A 16192-nucleotide genomic window follows, 5' to 3' on the forward strand; every position below is an offset into this window, starting at 1 on the left:
TGGAAAGATATATGGGAATAGATATATTTCTATGGGAATAAAGATGTTATTTTTTTTTTACATGTGCACTTGCATTCATGTCTTGCTATTTTGTCTTCCTCTTAAGGTGTATTTTGCAATCAGCTTAAGCAACGGATCAGAGAAGGCCAACAAGTGAAATATGGGGGACTGTTTAGCCCAGCAGCTCAGAGGCTGATGCTTTTGCACACACTACTGAGGGGTGGAGATCCTTAAAAATCTAGATGTCAGGGTTGTGGTCGGCACCAGGGAGAGAGTCAGGTGGCTAGGAAAAGGGACCCCAGACTGAAGAGTAAGCAGAACTGGAGGGCATGCAAGCAGAAGTCCGCCCACCTTTCACCTGGTGGGTGGCGTTGTGGTCAGGTAGCCGGGTCTCACAGTTTACTGGTCTAAGGGACGATACCTCTTCCCTGCATCACGGCCGGCTGCATCATAATTGCTGGGGTTCTGCCCCCTGTGGGACAGCCCCAGTCAATCAGATGGTAGGGTGGGTGTGGCCGCAGGCGATTTAACCAAGCTGCAGCCGGCTGGGACCCTCTTTCTTGCTCCATCGCCAGATCTCCCTACCCACCCGCCCTCTTTTCATGCTTTGTTCTGATATGACCTTGCTATGGACAATTGTTGGTCACCATATTGTTGGGGCCGGGCAGGAATTTTTTCCACTTGGCAAATTGGCACCGGCCACAGTTTTCGGCTACTTAGTAGCAATCATCACAGCTTTTGTGAGGTTAGGCATTGGGTAAGCCTTTGTTTGGTTGGAGCGGAAGTTGCTGCCTTCACTTGCCCCTCTTTGGTAAGGGTATCCTGTTAAAGGGATCTGGGGTGTGAATCCTCTCCGAAGCCTGGACGTGGCCTAGGGCCATGTCACAGCCCCTATGGGGACCCCTTGGGGTGCCCCTATTTGATGTAAGTCATAGGGCAGCCCTTATTGGTGGTTTACCCTTAAGTGGACTCCCTGCAGACGGGCAGGAGTCAAGATATAGCCTAAGCCAATGCCTAAGCCAAACCGCTCACATCTGTAACCAATAAAGTTGTGGCCTATTTGAACCCATAAACCAAAATGCTTCGTGTCAGTGTGTTTTATTGTTCTCCTGGTAACTTTGTGGCATGCAAGGCAGGGTTAGATAACAAGCCCACAGGGGTCAAGATCACAGGACAAACCAGAAGGCAGACACAGATAACAAGTTGGGAGCAGGACCAAAACTATGAAGTGCACTGGTACTCAAGAAGACCTTGTTTATCAACTGGGAAAGGATGTCCTTTACACTACTTCCTGTCTAGGGTGGGGGAGCCTGTGGCTACCTGGGGCAAGTGGAGCCACAACAAGTCTGTAAGTTTCCTACCTGAGAGACTGCAGTTACATGACTCAACACACAAGGCAATGGTCAAGATTTCCTAACCGTCTCCCAGATTTCACTTGTTGGCCTTCTCTGATCTGTTGCTTAAGCTCATTACAAGATACACCTTAAGAGACAATGATGGAGGATATCCACTCTGGCTCTGGAATTGCAATGGGTGGAGAAATGAGCTTTTTTTTTAAATTAAAAAAACCCTGCCAAGAAGGATTCAAAAGGGGGAGAGATGAGGAAAAGCTGTGGTTATTCTCTTCATTCCTATATGGTGAAGGGGATGAACTGAGAGCTCTGCAGAGCCCAGGGTTTGTGGACACTGTCCCATGCCAAAGGTTTTCGCAGGCTTACCAATATCATCTGGAGGGTAGGGCCGTGTGATAAATCACCAAATTGTTGAAATAACATTGTGATAAGTGTTTCAACAAGGCAATATATGGGTGAACAAAGGTGGAGACTGACAGCTTCCCAGGGGGTAGCTCAGCTAAACCGATACCATAGATACTTTTCAGATGGGTGGGACTCTCTGTCACCGCGAGGAAGCATGGCAAGCCCCCCTGCTGCTGCAGGGGAAATGTGGCATACCGCCCACTGCTGCAGGGAGGCACGGCGGGACCCTCTGCCACTGGGGGGAGGCCCAGCAAGGTCTTCTGCCGCTGCCGATATATATTACGATCTATCAAGATATTTAGCTGGTGATATATTGTGATGTGGAAAACCAGATGTGGAAAACCAGATATCACCCAGCCCTACTGGAGAGCTAGATGCTGCCCACAGAACACAAGCTGGCTAGCTGTGGGATAGAGCAAAATCTGTACATAAATAAACACACTTAAGAATCTTATTACAGTAATTTTGCTTTGTTGACTCTGCAATGTTTCCAGTTAAGTTTGTTTTCTCAAATGGCTTTGCAATTCATTTGTATTGTTGCACGTCAATATAAATTTTCACTTTCAGCCTGACTCAACCAAGGAAGCCATGCCAGATGTCCAATGCGTTTGTTTCAGATATTCAGGTCATGACCGGTATTGTTTGCCGAGGTGACGGAAATCATTTCTGACAAATGAAAGCATTTCAAGGTCAGGTATGCTTGTGGGTGGTTTCCCGTTGAAAAAGTTCCCTTTCCTGAAACAACTTTTTCAACAATAAGTTGCTAAGAAAATTATAAATTCTGGGAAATTATTGGAACAGTATCCTGAATTTAACTGCAGTCATCAATGGAAGCAATCTCAGCTTTCAAAACTGAGATTACATGACCCATGTTGCATGCTTTTGGTCCAGGTCAGCCCAAAAGAATGGCAGGCCACTGTGTGATGTGTGAATTCAGAATATAGAGAGCAAAATGTAAATGGTGAGTCAAACATTCTGTCCCAACTCTACCTGTGTTATCTTCCTAAAAATGGGGGTTTGTGTGTGTGAAATGTTCAACAGTGGACTCCCAGGAAGTAATGTCAGAAACAGCTCTTCATTTCCACCCAGCATGCACTTTTCTGAGGCGTCTTTTCCCACTGCCTTCAGCTACTATCTGCATCTCATCAGGCAGGGCTGCCACCTTGCATGCAGTCACGCTTCCCTCTTCACGGAAGACTCTCCCCCACTCTATCAGCAGCTGGCTCGTTTTATCAAACCACTGGCTCAGCGACTGCTTCATTCTCTCAAGCTGCTCAAGGAGTGTTGCTGCTCTTCCCTTTTTGGCTCAGGCATACTTCCAAGAAACACCAATCCCATTTCTAACACCAGTGTTGCACACAGGGGTGTCTTACCCACAGAGGCTAGTGGCGCAGGGCACCAGGGTGCCAAGTTCTGAGGGCGCCAGGGAAGAGGTGGAGGCTGGATGCGGCACCTCCCGGCATCAGCACGCCGCCCTCACCGGCCTCCGCCATGCCGCGCCAATGCAGTGCCGTGCCTGGAGCCTCCATCTGCCATGGCCACTGTGGCATGAAGCAGCCGGCTGAGCCAGGAGGCGCCGCATCCAGCTGGAGCCGCCCTCCAGCTGCTGCCCGCCTCTTCTAGCCCTGCCAGCAGTGCTGTCTTCCCTAAAAAAAGGTGGACAACTCTGGGAAATGGGGGAGGGCACCGGAGGGAGCATTGCACCACGGCGCCGGATATGCTTAGGACGGTCCTGGTTGCACACCACCCCAATCTCTGAGCTGCGCAAGATTCCAGGGGTCCTGGTGCTTACCCGGGCTTTGTGTTTCCTTTGGAAATGAGGCACAGGGGAAACCATGTTGTCTTTGTTGTTTATTTACACATGTATACAACCTAAGCCTATGATGGAGGGGCTCACAGCATTACACTACAAGAGGTTCTTGCTTCTCCCATGGCCACAGTCCTGGACGCCAGCAGAAATCAGCCATGGCCCTCTGTCTCTCTGCTCAGCTTGCTGCATTCAACAGGCTGCAACTATTTTTCCTCCAACGTACATCACCCTCAACTGCAATCCTGAAAACAACTACTCTCCTTCCAACTGTAAAAATTACTTCAATTAAAGTAGTTAGTTCTAACTTTCTAACTAATTCTGAGCTGAGGGAGGGCCACACTCCCTTTATCCTCTGGCACAGAGCTACTTCCTTTGTCCTCCTAAAAACTCTGCTTTAGCATTACCAGACTGGCTCCTAGCTTGTATTTCAATCCAGTGTCTGTCACCCAGGAATTAGAAGGGGAGTCCAGGCACCCCACAAACCCATAACATCATCATCATCATCTGTAATGGGTATGAGTTACTCGTGCGTAAACTGGCGCCTCTCTAGGCTAATTTGCCTTGTTAAACCTTTCTGACTGCACAGCCCTTCTCAACGTGGCTGCCTCAGTTGCTAGCAGAATCCGTCAGTGGGCGTTTCTTAAACCTCTTCCAACATAAAAGCTGTTTGACACCCAGTCTCCTCCTCCTCTCACTGCGCGGGAGTCTTCTGCGCAGGGAGGGCGTGGGTAGCGGAGGACCTGTGCTCTCCTCACTGATGTCCAGTGAAGAGTCCTGGAGCCCTCTCTCCGATTCCCCCATCTGCCCCCCTTTATCCCTGGTGTTGCGCTGATTTGCTTCCCCCTCTACTGAGCTGTTTCTCCCCCTGCTGCTGGGGCCCTTGCCAGCATCATCTGGGAGCCTCCCCTTCGCCTCTCGCTCCGATGTCAGTTCCCTGACATCATCATTATTATTTTCTTTTTACAACTTAATATACTTATGCATCGCTATTATGTCGGAGTGGTCTTGTTTTGCTACCAGTGATAGCACTCAACCACCTAAGGGAATCGGTGAGACAAGCAACAATAAGTTGCTGTGTGTATCCTCACACAGAGCAGGAATGAGGAAGGAGTACCTTTTTTTTGAAGCAGACCTTCCCTGTTCATCAATTCTATTTTTGTCATATCTTCCTTATTTTGGGTCTTGTCATGCATTTGTCAAATAGAGTAGCCATTGTCACATAAATGAGCCTGGGGCGTGAAGGTTGCAGATAAGACGAGAAGATCATTAAGATATTGAGTAAATGAGAGGAAAGCGAAGTTAACATTTCAGATTTCATTAAGATAATAGATATGGCGAAAGTCTAAAGGCCTGCTCTTGGATATAGTGAAATTGGGGCGGGGAGTTGGATTTGGTAAGTATTTCTTGTTATTGTTCACTTTTTTTTGTTTTTCAGGAGAGCCACCTCCACCTGGCTAGAGGCAGGATCTTGAGGGGTTATATCTTCTGACCACCACCTTAGTCATGTTAACTCCCATGTGGACAAATTATCGGAATTATCAGGGCTATCACAAGTCTTCAAGTCAGGATATTGCATCATAGAATTGCCACATGGATAGTCCTGCTAACAGAAACTGAGCAGGAAATCTATAATGCTATTTTGAAACCATGAGTTTCTATAGATGCTTCTAATCCCATTAGGTGATTTGAAATTTGGTGGCGTTTGTCATCCGCCAGAAGCATCTCAAGGTCCGCCTCTCCCCATATAAACTGGACTCTGCAATCGTCATCTTGAGGCCCTTCTTTGTGTGCCTCCAGAGGACAGCAACACAAGAACGGGCCTTTTCTCCCCATTTGCGGAGTGCTCTTCCCAGGAAAGTTCATCTGGCACCTTCATTATACATCTTTAGGTGCCAGGCAAAAACCTTCCTCTTCAACCAGACTTTTGGCTGATTAATATTCTACAGCCTTTTAAATGTGTTTGTGGAGGGGGGGTTATTGTTTTGTTTTTGTTTTAACTATTTATTTTGTACTTTTTATTTTGTATCCTGTATTTTTATCTTGTGAACTGCCCAGAGATCTTCAGATGAAGGGTGGTATAGAAATAAATAAATAAAAATCAATCAATCAATAATCAATCTCTGCTGGAAACCATAATCCACCGTACAAATGAGCCTTGGCTGTGGTACTCAGAATGTGTCCATGCTACAGACTGTGTGCCACTGCTTTTAGATGGTGTAAATAAAAATATCAATGTTAGCTCAGAGGTAGACCTGCAAGCAGAAGATCCATGGTAGGGCTGAGAGAGACTCCTGCTTAAAACCCTGGGGAGCCACTGTCAGTCAGCATACACAATACTGAGCTAGATGGACCAACAGTCTGACTCTGTGTAAAGCAGCTTCCTATGTAGGTTCTCCCAGTTTGGGTTTACAATTAGGAAACCAAACAAAAAATATAATCTATAAATAACTGGGCAGGCATGGGGTGTGCATGTGTGTGATCCAGCTTTGTTAAACCAACCCCTGGTCCCTGAATGTCAGGCTGAACTAGATTTAAACAGGGAAAGCCCTTTTATTCCTCTCACCGCCCACGAGCAAAGGAGGAGGCCTGGACAGACCAAAATATTGCAAACATGGAAATTACAGTATTTGCTGTAGTCTAGCTTTAGGGCACACAAGAAAGGCTACTGCATCCGGCTGTTTTTTTGCTCTCTCTTTTTTAAGCCCAAGGCTGGTAACCAAAGGAAGTTAGGTTTCGTGCCTCAGGAATCAATTAGAGAACGGAAGAGCAGCTGCTGCACCTGCTTGCAAGCTTCCTGAAGAGGAAGGCCGACCCGTTTCTGTGCAAGAGTTAAAAAAAAAAAAAACCCCAACCAACAACCCGCACAAGCCGCCAGAAAACCTGCTGCGTTACTTACGATAGAGGAACAACATTTTCCAGCAATGGGATGCGGCAGAAGGCTGCAGAGGTAGCTGGTGCAGACTCGAGGGGTCTAGGTAAGAGAAAGGAAACACTACCGAGGTAGACAGTTGAGGAAAGTTTTGCGCCGGGCCGAGGGCTAGCAAGGACCGTTGCATTTGCAAAGTGCCTATTGGGAGGGGGAGGTCGTCGCCTTGGTTCGGCGCCAGAAAAGAGCGGGAAGGGACCCGCCTTAAGCCCACCGAGAACTGGTGGCGTTTACGCGTAAAAGGGGGCCAGGGGCAAAAAGCATTTCGCGCGCAGCGTAAGGCAGCAGGTGTCGCTTTTAGGAGAGGAAGGGAGAGGTGCATAAAGCCGCCTCAGAGGTGCGCGTTCGCGGGCGGAGTCGGGCACCCAATTAAACTGAGCCGGGCAGGAAAAAGGAAAGGCGAGCGGAGGTGAGGAGAAGCTGGAGCCGCCCCGGGGCAGTCGCTCCTCTCCAAGGCGCGCGTGCGCGCGGTCCTCTCCTTTTTCTCCTCCCCTCGCCCGGGGAAAGTTGGTGTCTTGGAGCCGGTTTTCCTCCTCGTGGGGAGAGGGGGGCAAGTCGTCGTCGTCGACCCCGTGTCCCTCATCTGGTTGGAAGCTGGAGATAGTGGCCGCCTAGCGCGCGCGCGCCCCGTGGACCAGCCAGGTGCGCTTCTGCCTCACAGAGGGGCTGAGTCGTCCGCTGGAGTGCGGTCAGGACCGTCCCCGAGGGAGCAAAGAAAGCGAGAGAAGGAGGAGGATGAAGGGACCTGACCGGAGTGGCCTCGCTGCTGAGGTAGACCCCTTGCCCATCTGTGCCAAACGGCAGCTTCCCCGGATAGTGGCACGTCTTCTGAATGAGGGGCGGCTGGAAGGGGATGGGGCTAGGTGGCCTTAAAAAACCCCAAGAACAACAAATCTGCTTTTGTCTGAAAGGCCAAAAGTTCAAGAGCTGCAGAGTTTCCCCAGCATCGTTATCTATTTTATTTCCGCCTGTCGGGAAGCTATTAGAGGGAAATGTGCCCGAAGGCAAGGTACTGATCCTAAGTGTGGCAGGTGACTCCTAGTAAGGAGAGTATTGGTTTTCAGGAACTACCTCTTTGGTGCTTTAGTGAAAGTTCGTGCTTTGGCACTTTCGTTGATCTTGCCCATTCATTCCTCATCCAGCTGTGCTGATTAAAGCAGAATTGTTTGAAACTCAGATCCCGAAAGTATGTGTGATAGTTCTCTGTAAAGTGTCCAGAGTGCAATGCTAATTCCTCGCAGTTGATGTATTCAGCCCCTCTGCCTGCTAAAAACCCTGGCAAATATATTAAAGCAAATGTAATGTTAACAAAATTCACTCACTCTTACTGATGAGTCTTTGTGTTCATTTGTTCAACTGAATTAGTGCCCTGCATTTCTCTAAATGCTAGGGATTCAATCCAGATGCTGTTAGTTGTGCTAAAATTCTGTTGAAATCAGTGGTGAAGTGAGTCACAACTAACTTCTCTCATTGATTTCAGTGGGACAATAGATCTAGGCCTACAAGTTGGATATAATTGATAAACTAGTCAGCTAAAGCTTTAATTACCTGTTAACAGAGGAATCTTAGCTAATTCTTAGTTCTGCCATGAACTTACTATGTTGTCTTTGGCTCAAGACACTCAGTTTCTCGATCTGTAAAATGGGAGTACTGCCTGCTATTGTTCCTGTCTAAGCACACCACTTGCATTTTTACAGAATTGGTAAAATGGGATCAAATCTTATGTGTGTAATCCCATCTTGGTTTCTATTTATACACTACCCTCTAGCTTTAGCATGATCTCTGGAAACTGGCTTTTATATATATTGATACTACCACATGGTAAATGCATCAGTTCAATAAATCACTATTTTTAAAAATAATAATACTCTTTTAGCATCCATTAGAACACAGAGTAATTTATAGGTTTTGTTCTAGTTATAAGCAGTATGTTATTGAAGTATATCTTCTCTGATATTGATATCAGAACAGAGCAATCTTGTATTTGTTTACTCCTAAGGAATCCCAGTGTGTCAATGGACTAAGTAACTGGGCATAGGATTGCATCTTTCCATAGCAAAACAAATGCATCTTGCTTAAATATTTTTGTTTGTCAGCCCAGACGTCTTTCGTTCAACATTAAATTGGTGAGGAGTCATGATATAAGAACATTCTGTTCCAATGCCTAGACTATATTCCTGTACACTCATTTCGAGCACCTGACCAGTTGGGTGTGTTCAAGTGTGTCTAGCCATTTGACATAACTTGTTAAATTCAGACCATTTTGGTTCGAACTAGCCTTGTAACTTTTAAGTCTGGGCACATTCCTGTCTTCTTGATTAAGGTTCACCAGTAGAGTCCTGGTTGCTTTATCATAGCACTGTTAGTGGCTGCTGTGGAAAAGGGAAATTCCATGTTAGGGATAATTGGGAAAGGAGTTGAAAATAAAACTGCCAATATGTCATTAAACAAATCTACGGTGTGGCTGCACTTGAGAGTACTGGGTTCTGGTTGCCTTACCTCAAAAAGGATATTGGAGAGTTAGATGGAGTGGCTTCCCAGTGAGGAAAGCTTACAGCATTTGGGACTATTTTTGTTTAGAGAGAAATGTCAGTAAGAGCTGACACGATTGAAATTATGCATGGCATGGAGAAAGTGATTAGAGAAAAACCTTTCTCCCTCTCTCATAACACCAGGGCTCTGGGACATTCAAAGAAGCTGAACGTCTGAGGATTCTGGACATACAAACAGAGTGCTTGCTCACACAGCACAGAGTTTAACTATGGAATTTGTGTATGGCTTTAAAAGAAGATTAGACAGGTTCATGTAGGATAAGTCTATCAGTGCCTACAAATGATGTTGGCCGTGTTCTGGTGTGTTGGAGAGTCAATATGCTTCTGAACACCAGTTGCTGGAAACCACAGGAGGGAAGAACGTTGCACACAGGTTCCTCCTTGCAGGTTCCCCATAGGCACCTGGTTGGCCTCTGTGAGAAGCGAATGCTGGACTAGGTCACCTGTTGGCCTGATCCACCAGGCTCTTCTTGTGTTCTAGCGTTCACTGCTGCCATTCAAATCAAGGAACAAAGGTGTCCATAAACATTCCAATCACTTTTGGGCCAGCCTAAATTCACCTAAATTAAAGAGACCATGTTATGAAGCATAACAGATACATTCACTTCCATTTACCACACCTGCCACTTCCTCTGCCTGCTTCCTTATCCAACTGAATGAATGTATTTACAAGTTATGGGAACAACGTTATCAGCAGAATAAATTGTAGTACGTGAATTGGGTGTTTGCCTAATGCAGCATTATAAGTGTGTATGGGATAACTCTGATAGTTGTTACTAGGCTCCTTAGCATTTTCAAGTATTTTGTTGGTACTTCTTGCACTGACAAGATTAGCCTACCACAATGCTGTCAGTTGCCTTGGGGTTAAAGATTATTAACCTTTGGCCCTCTTGGCCTGTGATGTTGAGCTTCTGCATTCTGGAATTTTTACGGGAATTTTTTTTCTTTAAACCATGATATATGTGAAAGGACTCTGGTTTATTGCCGTTCTCAAAGAATCTCTGCTTTGTAAAAATGTTGACATTTTTGTTTTATGGTTACCCAGTGCATCAAGTTTTCTCTTCTCATTTTAAAGGCCCACAAATAATTTTGATTCTATTTTTACCTTTTAAATGTAAAACTTGATAAAGCCCCAGTTGAGAGTGGCCAGAACTGCGTGATGAATCCAGCCGACGGTATTTTTCAGATACAATGTCAGATGTGAGCAGTGCTTTGTTTTTTCCTGGTGGAATGCAGAGTAATGGCACCTTTGACACTTGACACCACAGAGATGCCAGATGATTCACAGGTGGGCAACAACCTGTCAGAATGGCCCACAGAGATGGATGGAAGTAAGGATCCAACCCACTTGCCAGAAAAAGGTCCCTCACCCCTGCTCTTGCATTACTAACTAGAAATTTAGAGTAGGACTGGCCCTAAAATATATTATTTCTCACAATGGGACAAGACCTCTGTGTTCAGACTATTCTTGTTTACCTCTGTGAATCTTATAAAATTATGTGTGCCGAGACTAAACACCAGTGTACTGCAAGTAAAAAGAAACAAAATAAAGGAGGGTGTATAGACACATTGAGCTCTGGAAACAGATGACATCTTTTACAAACATTTAAATGTCCCACTTGGGGTGCTAGCTGGATCCAGGCACCGGCCATATAGCAAGCTGTTTTTGCTTCCTATTGGTCCTATGCAAGTGCACTGATTGCATTTCTCAGAATTGTTTTAGGAGAGACTTATTCCTTTGAAAGGGTCTATGAAAATGCATAGATGGTTATAAGTGTGAATTTGCCTTTCAGGTTGTCCATAGTCTTGTAGGCATTTGGTTTCACAGGTGCACACCCCATAAACACAAACCAAGTGACTGTAAGCTGATGGAGAGATAACCCATTGAATCTGACATTCATGGCATGTGACATTCTTTATGATGTGGCTTTTTAATCAAGATTGGACTATGGCCAATATGCTGCTAGCAGACATTCTTGGTTCACTGCTACAAATTTATTCGCCATGCTCATCCTGGCAAGTATCCCTTCCCTTTCTGGAGAGCATAGGATGATGAGCCCCATCTCTTCTCCTGAACTTGGGGTTTAAGAATGCAAGTTAGGCGAACGTTTCTGACCTTGCACTGTGATTCAGAAGTGCTCTGAGTAACTCAAAAACTTAACACACTGCATGAGAAGCCTCTACTCGTGAACCTAAGGTACACTTGAGAAGAAAGATCCTGTACCAGTTTTTACAATTTGCACAAGTCTTAAAAATCACTACTGGTACTTTTATGTTTGTTTGTTTTTTTCCTTTATTGATTTAAAATAAATACATTTATGGAAAAACAAACAAACCAACATATAATCAAACAAACAATAGAAAAATCAATCAAACAAATCAAACAAACAACCACAATATAAGGAACAACAAAATTAGTATAGCTAACATCCTTTATACTCCTGAGACTGAAAACAATTATAAAAGAGAAAAGAATTAAAAATGACTTCCAATTAATCTCACTGTACTTTATCTGTCAATTACTTTATACCGCATAGTTACATATTTCTTTTATAGGCACACTTGAGAAGAAAGATCCTGTACCGGTTTTTACAATTTGCACAAGTCTTAAAAATCACTACTTTTATGAATGAGGGAATGTGCTACAAATTTTTGGATTCCCCACTTGTCTATTCATATGAGTAGTGTTCTAATAATTAACTGGGACCTGATTCTGCAAATTGAGGGTGTTATTTGCAAAGAACTATGATGTGACTGATTGCATATTTTTAGACGTCAGGCGAGAATGTTCCTCTTCAGCCTGGATAGCTCAGTTGGTTAGAGTGTGGTGCTGATAATGCCAAGGTTGCAGGTTCGACCCCCATATAGGATAGCTTCATAATCCTGTATTGCAGGGGGTTGGACTAGATCACAGGTGTCAAACACAAGGTCTGCGGGCCAAATCCGGCCCGCCAGACCTCCTCATGTGGCCTGTGTAGCCGCCGCCGGCCGCCAGCCTTCACCTTTTATTCTCACTTTTTTTTTTTTTTTTGGACACAAGAAAGTTTACATGGTGCGGCTCCCTACTCACCTCCCCCCCCCCCGGTCGCTCTTAAGGATGTGGCTGCTGCTTCAAATGTCCCCGCGTCTCTCAACTTGCGCCTTCGTCGTTGGGGGCCGAAGCGAGGCGGGCAGCTGGCTTCTCTCTCCCGCTCACTGCTCAAAAAGAGCAAGCGGAAGGTCAGGTCTTTCCGCGCCGCGGAGGGGGAGTCTTTCTCCTCGGAGAAACTTTTTTATTCCAGCCTTGGATCTTCTCCAGGGATGCCGGATTCCGGCGTGCAAACTCGCCCTGCAGGAGGCGTCCTCTTCTCCTCTGCGCTGGATTTCACCAGCCCGGGGCTTCCCTTCCTCTTCATTTCGCCTCCCTCTCCATCTTTGCACAGCCAGCCTTTCCAAGTTGTTCTTTGGGAATATGGGGTGGCTGGTGGGGGGGGTGATTGGGAGAGAGAGAGAGGCGCACGCACACTCCAAACACCCTTAAAATAAATGTAAAGTGGGGGCGGCGATGATGATGGCCGTGATGGGAGGGGGCTGTGTTCCCTGGCACCCCCTCCGCTCCCCGCCCCCCACCACCTCCTCCTCCTCTTGCAATTTCGCGGCAAGCCAAGCGAGGAAGGCGATCTGGTGCCCGGCTCTCTATCTCAGCTCCACAAGTTGGACTCCGCGCCCGCGCAGCGGCGCTGGGCAGTTCTCCCTGCCTTCCGGCACATGTCAGTCCCGCTGGCACATTCCTGGGAGGAGATCGGACGCGGCTCCTTGCAGCCCTTCCATCACTCGGTCACACAATTGGGCGGCTCGCTCTCCGCCCTGCCAGCAGCTCCGCCTTGATCTCTCCCTCCCGCCTCGGGGAAGGAAAGGAAGAAGCCGGAGATCCAGTTGCAGGCAGTGCGCTCGCGCTCTTTCGCCTTTTGCGCTATGCAATGGCACCCCGAGATGGGGGGGGCAGGGGAATTAGCCAAGGAAAATGAGAGTGCACAAGGCATGTTGATGCTTTCCTGTCAGAGCTCTCTCTCTCTCTCTCTCTCTCTCTCTCTCACACACACACACACACACACACACACACACACATATTTTATTTACAGCCCCATGCCGTGTATGTTTCCTCAGAAGCCAGCCTCACTTTCTTCGACAGGAGTTTCAAGTAAATGCACATAGGATTGCAGCAATCGTCTCATTAGGGCTCATTCTTTGTAACAACTTTGTTTCCTAGTTCTGCTGGATCTCTCAGTGGCCTTTGATACAATCGACCATAACATCCTTCTGGACCGTCTACATTATTACAAAAAACAGTAATAATTGAATGCAGTGACAATAATTTATGATAATAAAGAGTGGACACATAGTCCTACAGATACAACCGGTCCTTTGAGGGTGACCAAACTGCTGATGCGGCCCCCAATGAATTTGAGTTTGACACCCCTGGACTAGATGATCCTCAGGTCCCTTCCAACTCTACAATTCTATGATGCAGCCATGGTTTTGACCTGAAAAATGTTTTAGCATACACACAGTGTCTTGCAGTCCCATGCATGCAACAAAAACCTGAAGGTCTTGCTGAGCTGTTTTCGGTTTGACAGTTTACAAATTGGAGAAATTAGGAAAATGCTGGAATCTAAATTAAGCTTTCAGAAAGTGGGATGTGAAAAATTTCAGACCCTCTAAAACTGAAAAGAGGAAGGTATTTGAAGAAGTTGTGGAATTCGTAGTAACTGAAGAACCCGCTCCTGATATTTCATTTCTTGGCAAAGACCATTATGAGGAATATGAGAGGGAAAATATAGAACACCGTAACAGGTAATTATGCAATAAGCAACCCAAAGAGGAAGTTAGTTCCTAGCCCAAGTTAGTTAGTGGCTTGCTTGCTTGCATAACAAGGCATAAGGATCAGCAGACCTATAAAGGGCAGTATCCCAACTGCCTTCATATAGTGTAATATATGAGAAATATAACAATCTTACAGTTGCTCATTGCCCCAGAATGCCTTCCCAGTAACTGAGTTGAGCTGAGTTATAAGTGTTTTTGAAGGTTACATCTATGCCAGATCATGTAGTTTAATCATGTGCCTGTATTGCCTGTATTAAGAAATAACTAACATACCAGTACTTTTTTTGTTCTGCCTTTTTCTTTTTTTACTGCTTTCTCCATTCTTTGTGCAACACCTTCTGATTTACTGCTTGTAGGCTCTCTCTCCCAATAAAATTATTCGAACACCTAAGTAGCAATAGTGTACTGGGATCTTTTTCCATTGGAGAAGCCTGTGGGGGTTTCCCCCTGCAAATGATAATTAATTAATTAGCCACACACCCTACTATGTGTTGTTGTTTTTTGGGGAAAAAAATCTGGGTTTTGTTGTTTTTGCTTTGAGCCATGATCTAGCTAAGGTTAGTCACAACCGAATCTCCATCAGTTTGTTTTGCAGCTTTGAGCTAGAAGCTCTTCTACAGCAGAAGCTGAAATTGTCCTGCTATTGTCTGAATTAGGTTAAACCATCTGTGAAACTTTTTTAACTTACAAGCATTTCAGCAGAATGTCACTTATATTTCCTAAGGCAGTGAAGTCGCCACTGAAACTCATCGAAAGCAGAATAATTTACGTTAGTTAAGAGAGTGGGCTTTGCGTGGATGGAAGCCAGGGTAGATCAAATTCTCATGGAGGCTATGACCTGATGATGCAGGAGAAGATGGAACTGAGTTGGACAGGCTGAACAATTGGGGTAGTGTTGCATAGGATTAGGGCAAGGCAGAGGTTAACAGCAAGCTAATCTACCTAATAAGGGGTAATAATACCGCAGGTGTAGTAGAAAACATGAGGACAGGGAATACATTCAGCGTATCTTGTTTGAACAAGGGAGAGGAATGACATGGATATACACTTCAAGGAACTTAAGGCACAATAAGACCTTTTAAAAAACAGGAGGGTGAAATGGAAGCAAACTCCACCCAGACTGAAATGGCATATCCTGACTGTCTGCTTTTTTTGCATCTGGTAATAAAGCACGCGCACCTCCCTGCCCCTTCTTGTTGTTTCTAATATTTATACCTTGCCTTTCTTTTTTTAATGTTCAGGATAGCTAACAATCAAATAAGCACACAGAACAACCAGACATAAGGGAGTCACCAGAAATAACCCTTATTTTTAAATTTAAAAACGAAAGGAGGACAGACAAAATGGTCACGGGGCTGGGGCAACCACCCCACAAAAAAAGGTTTGGTTTTTCTTAAGTTTACAAAAAAAGGTCACGGTAGAGGTATAGAAAATTACGCAAATCCATGGAGGCTAAAACTATCGATGGCCACTGGTCATGATAAACCAATTAATTTAGAGCTTATTTTTGTGCTCCCTTCTTGCCAGAAGGGCCCCAAAGTCATCTTAAAATGGTTAATGTATATAAGAAACTAAAGGAACACCTGAAGACAAAAAAAATCCCAATAACATCCTTTTAAAAAGCAACAATTAAAAGCCAAATATACGGTAATCTATCCTGCCTAAAGGTAAAAATCATCCCTGCCCACCCCACTCAAAATATCAAAGAGATATTGGTCACAAGTAGAGGGATGGGGCAGAGCAGGTCAAAGAGCATGACCTTTCATTGTCCAAACCTCTCCCCTGCAGCAACATTACCTCCAGGGAGAGAGAGAGGTAATGTTTCTTGATAAGAGAAGGAGAGGGTTATTACACTCCTGTCCTGCATGCATGCCTCCCTAGATTGTCTCTGCGGGACAGTGTTCAAAACTCCCATTGTTCAAGGCGCACTTTGCGACAAGAAATTTCATTAGCACAAGCAGTTTCTGAGTTCTGGGCGCAGTGCTGCACATAAGACGTTAGATTAAAACTGCAGAGTGGAAGGAAAGGAGGACCTTTTCTGCCTCCCCACTTCCAGCCACTCTCCGAAGACTGGAGAAGAGACCCTCTTAAGAAGATTAGGGGGGCAGGCAGGGGAAGGACCAGACCATGTGAAAAATGAACGTAACCTTTTCATTCATTTTCAGCTTTCCAGTCTTATTATTAAAAAAGGGCACCTAGCCATTACATTGTTGCACCCATAACCTAGGTTTAAGGTGCCATTTAGCTCCTGGCTTTCATATCTCTGTTTCTAACAACTGCTGTG

General features: G+C 45.5%; 1 protein-coding gene across 5 annotated transcripts in view; it reads left to right on the forward strand.

Moving 5' to 3' along the window:
* Nucleotides 1-6239: 6239 nt before the first annotated feature.
* The window catches only part of TC2N (tandem C2 domains, nuclear), a 34955-nt gene continuing 25002 nt past the window's right edge, over nt 6240-16192 (forward strand). For 2 of the 5 annotated variants that reach the window (XM_053376844.1, XM_053376860.1), the window contains exon 1: nt 6240-6542. Coding sequence is in view for 1 of the 5 variants with exons in the window: in XM_053376825.1 (XP_053232800.1) it covers nt 7229-7264 (36 nt within the window). In the remaining 4 variants the exon portion in view is untranslated. Of the gene's footprint in view, nt 6543-7215; nt 7503-16192 lie in introns of those variants that run through there. The other 3 variants (XM_053376834.1, XM_053376852.1, XM_053376825.1) reach the window with 3 other exon arrangements.

This window comes from Podarcis raffonei, chromosome 1 (genome assembly GCF_027172205.1).
Source record: "Podarcis raffonei isolate rPodRaf1 chromosome 1, rPodRaf1.pri, whole genome shotgun sequence".
In the NCBI taxonomy this organism is placed as follows: Eukaryota; Metazoa; Chordata; class Lepidosauria; order Squamata; family Lacertidae; genus Podarcis; species Podarcis raffonei.